Here is a 15,127-nt window from a genome sequence, read left to right on the forward strand (position 1 = left end):
CAGACATTATCAAAATGGGCAATGGCATGGCTGGTGAGCACCTGCTCAGGGTGGTGCTTCTCCACAAAGGAAGCCACATTGTGGAATTGCCGCAAAATGTCTTTAATTTCTGCCGTTGGCAGAGATGCCCCCGCAGCCTCCTCCTCCTGGCCCCTGTCGAAATGGAGCACGTCTTCATCCACGGCCGAGTGTTGCATCGCCGCCAAGGCCTTCAGGTCCTCTGTTGTCAGGTCCTCGTTGTGCTCCTCGATGAGTTCCTCCACGTCCTCGTTGTCCACGTCGAGTCCCAGGGACCTCGCGATGGAGACGATCTCGTGCACCTCTTCCTCTTCACCTGGCTCAGCACCCTCGGACTGTGACCCTTCCAAGGAAGAAGCATCAGGCCACAGCTTCCTCCACGCAGCAATCAGGTTGCGCCTGGTGATCGCCTGCCAGGCCAAGTCCACCATCTTTAAGCACACCACAATGTCAAAATGCTGCTTCCAGAACTCACGAAGGGTCAGCTGTGTGCTCTCGGTCACATCGAAGCAACGCTTGAAGAGGTGCTTGGTGTACAGCTTCTTGAAGTTGGCGATCACCTGCTGGTCCATGGGTTGCAAGAGGGAGGTCGTGTTGGGTGGCAGAAACTGGACCTTGATGAAGGAGAACTCCGCGAGGATGTCCTTCTCCAGGCCATGCGGGTGCGCAGGAGCATTGTCCAAGAGGAGGAGGCACTTCAGGGGCAAATCTTCTTCCTCCAGGTACCGCTTCACTGTCGGGGCGAAGACACTGTTGATCCACTCGACGAAAAGGAGGCGTGTCACCCATGCGCGGCCATTGGAGCGCCACATCACTGGCAACCTGTCCTTCTGGATGTTGTGTGCCTTGAACGCCCTGGGATTCTCGGAGTGGTACACCAACAGGGGCTTGACCTTACAGTCCCCGCTGGCATTGGCACACAACGCAAGTGTGAAGCGGTCCTTCATTGGCTTGTGGCCTGGCTGTCTCCTCTCCTCCTGGGTGATGTAGGTGCGGCGAGGCATCTTCTTCCAGAAGAGGCCCGTCTCGTCGCAGTTGAAGACTTGCTGCGGGACGTAGCCTTCCTCCTCCACCATGGCCTTGAACGCGACGACGAATGCTTCAGCGGCCTGGTGGTCTGCGCTGGACGCCTCGCCGTGACGGACGACAGAGTGGATCCCGGTCCTCCTCTTGAACCTGTCGAACCAGCCACGTGATGCTTTGAAGTCCGGGGTGGCTGGCTCCTCCTGCGAAGAAGTTCCTTCGCCTGCCTCCTTGCTGGCCAGGTCTTCGTAGATGGCGGTGGCCTTCTCGCAGATGACCGAGGTGGTCACAGTGTCCCCGACTCGCTCCTTTTCCTTGATCCAGAGGAGAAGCAGGCGCTCCATCTCCTCATGCTTCGGTGTCCTCTGCTTGGCGATGGTCGTCACGCCTTTCGCTGGAGCCACAACAGCTCTGATGGCCTCCTTCTGCTTGAGGACAGTGCCAATCGTCGATGGGTTGCGTCCATACTCCTTGGCAATGTCCACCAAGCGCACGCCCCTCTCGTGCTTGGCAATGATGTCCTTCTTGTCCTCCAAGGACAAGGGAGCCCTCTTCTTCTTCTCACCGCTTGGCTTGGGAGCCATACTGTAGCTCAAGCCTAAAAAGGACAAAAGGAACAGGCACTGAGCAAAAGCCACAATTGGAAACCACCCCCACCCCCATGGTCACACTCTCTGGCCCAAACTTGCAAAAGTCCCACCACACACTCTCAAATCATCACAGCCATGGCCAAAGCACACAAGAACACAAGCCCATAGGCCAGAAACCCAAAATCTGAAAATGCAACCCTATGGTGAGAGTCTCTGGCCACATGTGACCATAGCCAAAGTGTTAAAAGTCTCACACCACACTTTGAAAACAGCACAGCCATGAAGAAATCAAAGCAGCAAATGAAGCCCATCATCCACACATGAGAGCATGTTACCCAAACAGCAAAAACCCCCCAAAAAAGCAACCCAGCAGCTCTAACCCATCATCCACACATCAGAGCATGTTACCCAAACAGCAAAAAAACCCCAAAAAAGCAACCCAGCAGCTCTAACCCATCATCCACACATCAGAGCATGTTACCCAAACAGCAAAAAAACCCCAAAAAAGCAACCCAGCAGCTCTAACCCATCATCCACACATCAGAGCATGCCACACTAACAGCAAAAACCCCCCAAAAAAGCAACCCAGCAGCTCTAACCCATCATCCACACATCAGAGCATGTTACCCAAACAGCAAAAAACCCCCAAAAAAGCAACCCAGCAGCTCTAACCCATCATCCACACATGAGAGCATGTTACCCAAACAGCAAAAAAACCCCAAAAAAGCAACCCAGCAGCTCTAACCCATCATCCACACATGAGAGCATGTTACCCAAACAGCAAAAACCCCCCAAAAAAGCAACCCAGCAGCTCTAACCCATCATCCACACATGAGAGCATGTTACCCAAACAGCAAAACCCCCCCAAAAAAGCAACCCAGCAGCTCTAACCCATCATCCACACATGAGAGCATGTTACCCAAACAGCAAAACCCCCCCAAAAAAGCAACCCAGCAGCTCTAACCCATCATCCACACATCAGAGCATGTTACCCAAACAGCAAAAAAACCCCAAAAAAGCAACCCAGCAGCTCTAACCCATCATCCACACATCAGAGCATGTTACCCAAACAGCAAAAAAACCCCAAAAAAGCAACCCAGCAGCTCTAACCCATCATCCACACATCAGAGCATGTTACCCAAACAGCAAAAAACCCCCAAAAAAGCAACCCAGCAGCTCTAACCCATCATCCACACATGAGAGCATGTTACCCAAACAGCAAAAAACCCCCAAAAAAGCAACCCAGCAGCTCTAACCCATCATCCACACATCAGAGCATGCCACACTAACAGCAAAAACCCCCCAAAAAAGCAACCCAGCAGCTCTAACCCATCATCCACACATGAGAGCATGTTACCCAAACAGCAAAAACCCCCCAAAAAAGCAACCCAGCAGCTCTAACCCATCATCCACACATGAGAGCATGTTACCCAAACAGCAAAAAACCCCAAAAATGCAACCCAGCAGCTCTAACCCATCATCCACACATCAGAGCATGTTACCCAAACAGCAAAAACCCCCCAAAAAAGCAACCCAGCAGCTCTAACCCATCATCCACACATCAGAGCATGTTACCCAAACAGCAAAAAACCCCCAAAAATGCAACCCAGCAGCTCTAACCCATCATCCACACATCAGAGCATGTTACCCAAACAGCAAAAGCCCCCCAAAAAAGCAACCCAGCAGCTCTAACCCATCATCCACACATCAGAGCATGTTACCCAAACAGCAAAAAACCCCCAAAAATGCAACCCAGCAGCTCTAACCCATCATCCACACATCAGAGCATGTTACCCAAACAGCAAAACCCCCCCAAAAAAGCAACCCAGCAGCTCTAACCCATCATCCACACATCAGAGCATGTTACCCAAACAGCAAAAAAACCCCAAAAATGCAACCCAGCAGCTCTAACCCATCATCCACACATCAGAGCATGTTACCCAAACAGCAAAAAACCCCCCAAAAAAGCAACCCAGCAGCTCTAACCCATCATCCACACATCAGAGCATGTTACCCAAACAGCAAAAAAACCCCAAAAATGCAACCCAGCAGCTCTAACCCATCATCCACACATCAGAGCATGTTACCCAAACAGCAAAAACCCCCCAAAAAAGCAACCCAGCAGCTCTAACCCATCATCCACACATCAGAGCATGTTACCCAAACAGCAAAAAACCCCCAAAAATGCAACCCAGCAGCTCTAACCCATCATCCACACATCAGAGCATGTTACCCAAACAGCAAAAAACCCCCAAAAAAGCAACCCAGCAGCTCTAACCCATCATCCACACATCAGAGCATGTTACCCAAACAGCAAAAAAACCCCAAAAATGCAACCCAGCAGCTCTAGCCCATCATCCACAAATCTGAACATGCCAGTAGTGTAGCAAAACCCACAATCCACACTTTGAAAACACCAAAAAAATAAAAATAAAAAAAATAAAAATTAAAAAAAAATTAAAAAAATTTAAAAAAAAACAACAGCACCCCAGCACCCCACAGCAAAAGCATGGTCACACTGTCTCAGCCCACCCCACCCCACAAGAAGAAGGTAAAAATCCATCAACCTACCTGTAGAGAAATTCCTGATGGCCGGTCTTGATCCGAAGATACACCTGGCAAAGGCAGCAAAAGTCCAAAGCCAGGCAAAGTCCGAACCGCAAGTGAACCCAAGAGTCAGAGCTCAAAATATCAACTCTTCCTCACACAGTCCACAGGGCCAGACAAAGGAGCAGATCGATGGAAGCCGGCTTTTGTACCTCAAGCCAGGCCACCCCCCCCAATTTCGTTAGCCAATACAGTTGATCAGCTTGATTTCGCAAGCCAATCACTGCTGCTAACGAAATTCAAAATTCGCGCCCAAGCTAACCCCTAACCCAGCCCCCTGGGTTAGCCGTTAGCCCTTTAAATCCCTGGAAAGCCTATCGCTGCAGTTTGCATCTTTTGAATTTCGCGCCGAAAAGGATTGCGTAACCCGAAGAATCTTTCGTAACCCGGGACAGCTTTTTACAAGCCGCTTTTTTCGTATCCCGAATATTTCGTAACCCGGTCCTTTCGTATCCCGGGGTACCAGTGTATCTGTTTTCATTTTAAACTTACACAATAATCAAATACACACACACACATATATATATATAAACTAGAAAATCCATAGGGCATAATCAAGTGTGGAAGTTCTCTGAAGGAAGCCTCTGAATGTTAAGCTCAGTGGTAGAAGGGCATAATGCAAGTTTGCATCTGCTTGTGGTCCGTGGAAAATTGCCTTCTCAGTTTTTATTAACTTGGAATGAATTCAAGCAGTCAACTCATAAGATGTCTACCATATGATAAATTTAGTACATGTCAATTCTTTCGCCATTCCGCATTGGCATGTATAATTGTAAGCATGTTTGAAAAGCTGTCAAGGAATAGTTAACATGTCCTGGAATTTTCAGAGCACTCACCTTCCATGAAATCAGAGCAAGAGTTACATACAGCATAATTTTACTGTGAAGTGATCCTTTTGCACAAGGGAGTGTTCCACAACATAAAGTACAAGTGCTGAAGAAGAGTCTCAGACAACATGGCTTTTCATTCCAAAATAAATATTAAAATTGGCATGACATATAAACAGAATTTGGAATACTGTTGAATTATGTTTTAAATTTTTAACAAATCATTAAAGATAGGACATTTAATCACACATACAAATTTATGAATATATTATTATCTGCATTGTGTAGACTCTTCCCACATAAGTTTTCCTTTACCTATATTTTATAAGACTGTCCTGAATTATTCCCTTTCTTGTGTGTGTTTACCAGGTCCCCCAGAACACGCTTCAGGTGGATCCAATATGAATATGCTTCTGGTGGGGATACATGGTCTATTGATAATGTAATCTTAGCCACTGGATGCCCTTGGATGTGCTCTGGCCATGGAATCTGTGATGCTGGCCGTTGTGTGTAAGAGAACAAGTACTTCATGGTTATTTGTTTGACTTTAGGTTGGGGATGGGGATGGAACTATTTTCTGTAGCAATAAGTCTATAGCACTGAGAGATATAGCTCATTATTCATAGCCTGCATTCCTTATACATATTGTCCAACCATACCACGCGTACAAGGAGTGTTTAGTTTGATCAGCAACTAATGAAGAAGCAAATGTTTTTCATTACCTGGGCTCTTCTAACACACAAGGAATTTATAACCTATATCAAACCCAGGCTTTGCACTCAGATTTGTTAGGGAAGTGGCAAACCAGGTGTAACAGGAAACCTAACTTTACTTTTTAGTTGGTATGGGGAGTAACTACAAATATTTAGTTACTTATCATTAATTGCTTCTTACAGAAAAAAAAGGAAAATCAAGTTGCATTTCAGTTGCATCTTCCAAGGGATAATTTCACCTCTTTGTGACATTTCTGTAATGTTTTGGGCCCGTTACACACGGGCTTAAAAGTACGCGCAGAGTGCGTACTAGGGTTAATATGGAGCGGTGCTTCCACACTGCCCTAACCCTAGTGCGCCCTGCGCGCGCACAAAATGGCGGTGGCCATTCTACACGGCCGCCGTTATCAATATGTCACGGCTGCGCCGCGTCCAAATGAGGCGGCGTGGTTGTGACGTATTGGGGTCGCGGCAGGGCGCCTAGGGCGCCCTTTCCGCGACCCCGGAAGGAGCTCCATTTCGGAGCTCCTTCCTCGTTTGGGCCGCTGGGCGCAGCCTTCAGACGGCTGCGCCCAGCGGACCAAAGGAGAAAGGGGCCAAACGGCCCCTTTCTCCTTCTCCCCGCCACCGCGGGGTGTCCTTGGGGCTTGAAGCCCCAAGGACACCCCTTTCCAGGCTGCGGGGAAGGGGCCTTTTACTGCTTCCCCGCAGCCCGAAAAGCGGCGGATCGGGGCCTCAGCGGCTGCCGCTCTGGCCACTAAGGCCCTGATCTGGCGGGGAAAGGTGCGCCTACAGGCCGCCCCAAAGGGGCAGTCTGTAACGGGCCTTGGTCACCATTATCATCCTGGAAGTGTGGTCTGGCTAAATAGTGGAAGAAAAATACAGTGGGCCTTTGGTATCTGCTCCAGTTGGTTCCAGGACCCCCTAGGAATACCAAAACCCATGGATGTTTGAGTCTCATTAAATACAATGGATAGTAAGATGGCCTAATATAAAATGGCAAAATCAAGGTTTGCTTTTTGGAATTTATATATCTAAAAACATATTTTCAAGCTGCGGATTCTTCAGTTCATGGATTAAGAAGATAAGTTTGACTATATCACATAGTTCAGGGACTGGTCTGTGCTGTGCTTGATTTTTCTACTTCATGCTAATATGTTCATTGTTCATAAACAATAAGCTAGAATTCTTAGCAATTCTGGCTTGTTGTTATATCTGAATGTAGTCAGTTTCATCATTCAGTGGATTATACTCCCAACCACTCCTCACAATTTGTTATTAGGTGTGACAGAGGTTTTGGAGGCTCTTACTGTGTTCCTGCTGCTCCTCTCCCTTCTGTCCTGAAAGATGACTTCAATGGCAACCTGCATCCTGATCTTTGGCCGGAAGTGTACGGAGCCGAAAGAGGAAACCTAAATGGTGACACTATCAAATCTGGAACTACTCTCATCTTTAAAGGGGTTAGACATTGTTTATGTTCAAAGATTATTTAAACACAAGTTGCTGTTTCTTTAAAATAACAGTTTCTTCTGTAGCCGTTTCCAGATTCCTGAAATTTTATTTTCACCACTATTTTGGCTGCTATTTATTTCTCTGTCATAATAATTTGTTTTTATCCTATTCATTTTCACCCAAGTAAATTAACATGTGCTTAATTGGGAACTATCACCTTAGTTTTTATAGATGTGAGTGAGGGCAATTCATTTGAGCACATGCCTCATGTAAAATTCATTATATCACAGAGAACTCCCTCTGGATTTTAACACACAGGCACTTTCAAGCAATCCCAAAGGTGAAAACAGAGCTGCTACAATCCCCTTGTGAGGGGTTTACTGCCTTAGTAAAGCATATTTGAAGCTAGTCTTACTCCTTTTTGTGGCTTCCACTTAGACCTCTCATTAAATATACACTTCCCCCCTGACTTTTCACATATTTCATGTTCTTAATTGGATTAACTTTCTTTCTTCCTTTCTTATTACATCTTCTCCCATAATGTTCACACCTTGCCTACCATCGCCATTCAGCTTTTATTCTCGTTTTTCTATTCCTTTGTGTACCCACTTCCTTTTATTGCGTAGAAATAGCAGTGGGCAACTTGTGGTGCTCCAGCTATTATTGAAGTGAATCTCTCATCATTTCTCATCATGGCTACCCAGGTTAGAGCTATGGAATTACAGCCCAACAATATCTCGAAAGCCACAGAATTGCTCATCCATGACATAGGATGTAGATTTGAATGCTTTCAGGGGATAAATTGTTTTATTTGACGTCTACATATTTTGAAGCATATGGCACTTTGTAAATAAATAAATAAATTTGGAATCCATCCAGATCACAATGCCAGACATAAAATTTGGAGAATAAGACGAAACTGTAGCACGGCAGCCAATGAGATGTGTGGCACAAATTTGTATGTGGGAACCTGATTAAGCTGGATCTCCCCACCAGAGGCGTCCATGCTCAAAACCCTGGGCATAGATCTTATGGTTCATCCTAGCCAGATACCATGAAGGGATCAGAAGTTGACAAGGGTTTCTTCCATGTGGCACTGATTAGCACTCTTTCCTGAGGAAGTTGTCTTTGGGCAAGAATTCATCTCCCATCTCCCCTCAAGCCAATCAGCAGTAATAGAGAAATGGGTGGATACTTTCACCTTGTGGTGCCAGTTGAAGAGAACCAATTGAAACTAAGTGCCCACACCCTGCCAGTTAGCAATAGCAATAGCAAGTACAGATCCAGTTGTGTCATACAAAGCAACATTCAACCAAAAGAAATGGCCAAGAGGCTTGACATCAGCACCACAGAACACCATTGCATGGCATTTAGCCAATACCTTGAAGAGAACAAAATTTCTCCCATCATAAGGGCAGGAGAGTGGGCTTCTTGTTATATTACTTACAAAACTGAAGATTCTGACTACCTAAATTGTTGTTGATTAGAAGAATGCATATCATAAATCAGTAGACTGGACAAAGACAGCTCGTTTTAGGTGTTAAGAAAAGGCAGCAAATTTTTTAGTCAATTTGTTTATTGTTACTGAATTGTTACTGAATTGTTACTGAATTCAGCCTCAGCCTTGAGTACTATTCAACATGACTGGGGTGGGTGATTGTCCTTTGCTGTTCTGCCTTAGGTCATAAAATGTCTTGGGCCCATCATAGCATTTCAACAAACCTTGTATTACTTATCTAGCACTGTAAAGACACATGGGGAGTCAACTGATCGGTAGATTGGTACAAAATCCATAATTTGCAGGCTGCATTCAGCTTGGTGGATCACAGGTTGTGCAAAACTGATCTAAATTTACATGCATATGAAAATACAATAAATTCTATGCACATATTATTTTGTTAGATTAGCTTAATGATTTTGATATAAACGTATATAACTGTTCTTTGTAATTATTTGGCAAGACTGAATTACAGAAAACTTTGATCTGTTCTAGGAAATATAAGATCTCTTTTTTTATTATTATTCTGTTTCCAGGAAGGGCTGAGAATGCTTGTTTCAAGAGATTTGGATTGTACTCATACAATGTATATCCAGTTTTCTTTTAAATTTTTAGCCAAAGGTAAGTAATTTTTTTAATTATTTCAGTATTAGTATTTATGGACTGCAACTATAATAAATTAATATGTAGTAACTTGCAAAAAACATGGGATGTCCAAACTGTTTTTAGTTCTGAGGCCAAACTAAGAACACCTTGAATCCAGTGATAGCCAGAAAGATTCTAGTGTGTGTTTTTTGTTGGTTGGTTGGTTGGTTGATTGGTTGCTTTCTTTCTTTCTTTCTTTCTTTCTTTCTTTCTTTCTTTCTTTTATACTGCCTTTCTCCCAAGACTGGGAGTCAGGGTAGCAAGTAGCTGATGCTTCTACAAGGTAGTTGAACACAGAATGGTTGGCTCTAGAAACCTCACAACAAGACACTGAGAGTAAAAATGTCCTCCCTATACCATAGAGGTGGGCAAACAGCAACCCTCCAGATGTTGTTGGGCTCCAGCTTCCAGTATTCCTCACCATTGACTATGCCAGTTAGGGCTGATGGGAACTGCACATGCCTCTAACACTGCTTAGTCTCCTGGGCTTTATTCTCTTGAATGGTAATTTATGATAATTTGCTAATTGCAGCCAAATCAATATGCAATAAGTGAATTAGGAAAACATATGTCAAAAAGGGAAAGTGATTTCCCCATATGTATCGCATTGGCGTTAAAGACTTCACAGAGCAAAGCACTGAGAAAAGAAGGGGCTATAGATGCAGTTGGCCTGCTGTGTCAGAAGAAATCTGCCACACATTCCAATGTACTAACACCAGTGGAGTATTTCTCTTTACTACAAATAAATGGGATCTTGGCCATTATGGTTTTTGGTAGGCTTTGTAGAATATCTCCCCACACCCACAAATGATTCCTATACCAGTCCTAGGTTTGCACACCTATCCATAATTTTCCATCTCGTCTCAAAAATAGAACCTTGTCACACAAGGCACTTACCGCTGCCCAAACGTTGCCCAAACATTGCAGAAGCCCCGGAGGTGGGATCATCCGTCGTGCTTCTAAAACATAATTGAGGCTTTCTGCTTTCCTTCTGTTGATGAAGTGTTTTGGGGAAGCCAGGAGAAGCCATTTTTTTAATAACATGAAACACTGAAACATAAAACAATTATATTTTAGAAGTGTGATGGATGATCCCACCTCCGGTGCTTATGCAACGTTTGGGCAAGGTTTGAGCAGCGGTAAGTGCCTTGTATGATAAGGTCCATAAAACCTAATAAATACCAGAAATTTTTTAAAAATTAAGCCCAAATCCTGGCTCCAGGATTTCTCTGATTTATTTTTTATTTATTGGATTTTTACCCTACCTCTCTCCCAAAATGGGATTCCAAGCGGCTGACATTGTATTGCCTCAAGTAGTATGTACGAAAATTACAGAAACAAAGTCTGTTCAGAGCTTGGAAAACTACTTTTATGATGCAATTTGTTGCCATTATTTGTTATGTTATTTGAGAAGTGACCCATTACTATTAGTCACTGAAGTGTTGGGAAAGTGACTTGTAGTGTTGCTTCTTAAACTGCTAATTAGTTTCTGATCACTATTCCATTAATTTTTTGAGGGGGGAAATAGATAAAATAGCATAAATTGTTTAAAATTCCTGTCATAAAGTATCAAACAATGGCCTTAAAAAGCAAAAATGGTTAGGAACCATTACTTACTACACGAGTGGAGTATCTTCACTCTTACATGTTACATTATTTTTCAAATGTGACCAAATATGTTCATTCTCACTATTGTCATTCCCAAAGTAGATAGTTGGAGATAACTACACACTGTTAACACATTTCCACACTCTAGTGCTATGTTTACTTTTGGTTATGTCTCTTTTAAAAGTTTCTATTGGGCAAATGAATAGGATGCTCATTAATGATAAGACTGTTAGTTCTTTGGAAATATACTTGTTTTGTGGTCTCATTTAAAATATTCAAACCTCTACAAGCTTAGTAAGTTTCCGTGCCTAATAGCTCATTCTCACAGTGACTTTTACTGTGCTGTTATGACATGTCCCCATTTGTTCTAGGTACCCCAGAGAGGTCGCATTCTGTTCTGCTCCAGTATTCTGTTAATGGGGGTATTACTTGGAACCTGATAGATGAGTTTTACTTCACTCAAACAACAGACGTTCTCTTCATTAATATCCCATTGCCATACACGGCACGAACAAATGCTACGCGGTTCAGGCTCTGGCAGCCATTTAACAATGGTATAGATGAAACATCCCAAACTATATTTATTATTCACAAAAAGAGTGTTTGCTTATCATATTTTTGTCTTACCTTTCTCTCCTACAAGATGAAATTCAGGGTGCCAAGATTAATTTAATTTGTATTATTTTTAACATCATTTTTAACAGTTTGATTTATGTTTTGTTCCTGTGCCATATGTCTTTTCACATATGTCATAGTTTACTGCTGCATATTACAACATTATATTTTATTATGTTATTTTTTTGATGTTTTTATATTTTGAAACCTCTCCCAGGAACTGTCTGAATAGTAGGGTAAAAATCCCTAATATAAACAGACAAATCTCTCTTTCTCAGTCTCTTTCTCTCAATATCTCTTTGGAAGATAATCTTTGGAACAGGCAAGACTTAGTTGTTAGTTATGGGTTTGATGTCTTTGGACCTGTATAGCCAAACGTGTAAAGATATGTCCTCATGTTAGGCTGTAATGGTCAATATGTTTCATATTTTTTCTTTTTTTATAAAATTTATTCAAAATATATCATACAAAATCTTACAATCATAAGACAATGATATAAAGAATTTCAAATCATTGAAAATCCTTCCTTATTAAAATTAATAAGGTATTCCTTATTAAGAATTTACACAATTCAAATGATTTAAAATAAATCTGACTATAGAGAACAGTGGCTAGATGGAGGAGAAATTGATATAAAATTTGTATTAATATAATCTATAAGGAGAGACAATTTTATTAGCTACTTCTAATCGAGCAGCTGTCAACAAAAAAGAGATAAACTTTCTATTTTTTAAGGATTTATTATTTCTTGTGTATATTGAAAATATCAAAAGGACTGGGCAAAAGATTATTTTTTGTTTTGTAATTGAAGCAGTTTGGTTGATGACATCATGCCAGAAGTGGTTAATTTTAAAACAGTTTAACCACATATGGATATAAGTCCCTAAGACTGGTCATCCTCTCCAACATAGGGGTGATATAGAATTTATCAGCTGTCATTTTCTAATAGGAATTAAATACCATTTATGTACTAGCTTTAGAAAGTTCTCTCTGGTTAAAGCTGATCTTGACTTCAATACACTAGATGACCAAATAGCATACCAATCTGAGTCCGAAATTGATATATTCAGTTCACTTTCCCACAGTATTTTAGTACATATGGTAGCCTGATAGGAGTTTGTCAAGATAAGATGTTATATGTTTCATATTCTTAACATATTTTTGAGTAACACTGATTATTCAGAATAGTGCTGCTTTCTTTCCCAGAAATTAAATCAGTAGTAATAAATAGACTTATTTTCCTAGGTAAGAAGGAAGAAATCTGGATTCTTGATGATTTTATTATTGATGGAAACAACCTTAAGAATCCTGTTATTCTTCTTGATACTTTTGACTTTGGTCCAAAGGAAGACAACTGGTTTTTCTATCCTGGTGGCAACATTGGACTTTATTGTCCATATTCCTCTAAAGGAGCACCGTATGTATTAAATATATATACCCAACTAAAGCTATTCCATTAAAAAGGTCACTTATTAGTAGATGGTAATAATTCAGTTATGAATTATCAGTTTTGTTTCTCTAATAGGGAGGAAGATTCTGCTATGGTATTTGTTTCAAATGAGGTTGGGGAACATTCCATTACAACAAGGGATCTGGATGTGAATGAGAACACCATAATCCAATTTGAGGTACTTATCATTGTATTCCTCTTCTTCTGATTATCAACTGTTAGCTTTTCTTAGCTTTGCTCTATTATTTCTCTGCCTGTCTTGTATTTTTAAAGGAAGGAGAGACATTCTGTTAACATAAATTATTCCATATGGATTGCTAGAATTAGTTCAATTCATAAAGACGTAAGAAGACTATTAAGTTCTTACGCTATTGAAGTGTTGTAGGGCAGTATAGCTTAAGCTAACTGATGGAGGGGTTCTTGAATATGCCAGGGACTGACACTGTACAGTATTTTTGCCCATATACTACGGTTTTTTCTCTCCCCACCCCCCGAAAACATGCTGCAGACCAGCAGCCAATAGCTCACAGATTGTCAACTATCTGCAAAGCACCACTTTAAGTAGCACTGCTGTAGAGATAACTGTGTGAATTAAGACTTTAAAGTTAAAGTGTATACTCCCATTGTCTATACCCCCTTGATAGTCATAACATGTCCCTTTAAAATGTTATGACTTCCACGAATGTATAAATAATGGCATCCCTATGTTAACCTTTGTCCATCTGCTTTCTGCTTCCCTCTCTCTCTCTCTCTCTCTCTCTCTCTTACATATATACAAGCATCTGGCATCCTGTTGGTTAGTCCAAAGTAGACCCATTCAATCAATTATGGTGATTGGTGAGTCAATATGTAGCCAAATCCCAATGATTCAATGGGTATACTCTAGTCAGGACTACCAATAGGCCATTGTATGTCTATGGCCCAGTACATACCTCTTTGAAGGTCTGGGCTGGCAGCGCCGTTTTTTCCGCCAGAGGGAAGCTGCAGCCATAAAACCGCATGGCTTCCCACTGGCGGAAAAAGAACCCACAAAAAGTGGGGGGTTTCTATGCCACAATGGCAGCATAACGGTGCACTCGTTACGCAAGTGCCATGCAGCGCCATGTGGGTGCCGTGTGGCGCTTGCATAACAATGGCGGCGCCCATGTGTACAGGGCGCTGCCATTTTGATGCCCTCATCATGTGAGAGGGTTGTGGGGCATGTGGAAGCGCCGCCCCAAGGCAACCTTAGCACGTGACGAGAGCGTCTTAAAGGGCCGGTATGTACCGGGCCATAGTCTACTGTGGTGTCTCTCCATTTTGCACTGTCAAAATACACACAGAGAAGTCATACCTCAGTTCACAAAACCTTTGATGAAGAAGGTACCTTTTACAAAGTCATTGTACCCCTAAGTATCCACTTTTCTTCCTTGTCCTCTTTCTAGCTGAATGTTTAAGCAGCATCAGCATTGGGAGGATAATGAAGGAAGGCTGGAGAAATATAGATTTTCTATGTTTGCTGTAAACAATTCAATAAAATTTGAGCTGGGAAAGAATAGGATTATTTTATCACTAGTCTTACTGTAACAGTGTCCACCTACCTACATCAGGCAAGGTAAAGAGCAGCTGCCTTCAGAATCCCTTACTAAGCATGATGCATGGACATCAAAACAGAAAGGTGGGCCTGCCTCATCAGGTGCCTCCAGCATGTTTTTTTAAAAACAAAACATACCTTAGTCACCAAAATTGAAATCATAAGAAAAGCAGAGGTTAGTCAACGGGGAAAAAAATCATCCCTGAATTTGGAAGAAGAATTCACATGGTCTCTAGCAGGTTCAAATGTTTTTGTTTACTTATGCAAGGCTTGCCTGACCTGTTTGTTTGATTTCACATGTGCATGTTGTTAGTTTTATATAAAGGGTTTGCTGAAATATTGGAACTGCTCTTTTTTGTGTAGTGTAGGAATCTGTCCTTATTCTTTCTGTGTTATTTCTGCCTCTGGCACCAAATTTTCTGTTAAAGAAATAATGCCCAGGAATAATCTGCTTTGTTAACTGAGGTACTTGAAAAAGATTATAAAACCAAAGAAGAACATCATGTTT

At 42.3% G+C, this 15,127-nt stretch overlaps 1 protein-coding gene across 4 annotated transcripts in view; it reads left to right on the forward strand.

The window, feature by feature from the left end:
* RELN (reelin) overlaps positions 1-15,127 on the forward strand; it is a 354,155-nt gene that overhangs the window by 276,632 nt on the left and 62,396 nt on the right. For all 4 annotated transcript variants that reach the window (XM_089524577.1, XM_089524576.1, XM_089524579.1 and 1 more), the window contains 6 exons: positions 5,435-5,575; positions 7,061-7,238; positions 9,265-9,349; positions 11,353-11,535; positions 12,842-13,013; positions 13,122-13,224. In XM_089524577.1, coding sequence (XP_089380703.1) covers positions 5,435-5,575; positions 7,061-7,238; positions 9,265-9,349; positions 11,353-11,535; positions 12,842-13,013; positions 13,122-13,224 — 862 coding nt within the window. The remainder of the gene's footprint in view (positions 1-5,434; positions 5,576-7,060; positions 7,239-9,264; positions 9,350-11,352; positions 11,536-12,841; positions 13,014-13,121; positions 13,225-15,127) is intronic.

Source organism: Sceloporus occidentalis, unplaced genomic scaffold, assembly GCF_023333645.1.
Source record: "Sceloporus occidentalis isolate IW3139 unplaced genomic scaffold, rSceOcc1.0.p SCAF_5, whole genome shotgun sequence".
Classification (NCBI taxonomy): Eukaryota; Metazoa; Chordata; class Lepidosauria; order Squamata; family Phrynosomatidae; genus Sceloporus; species Sceloporus occidentalis.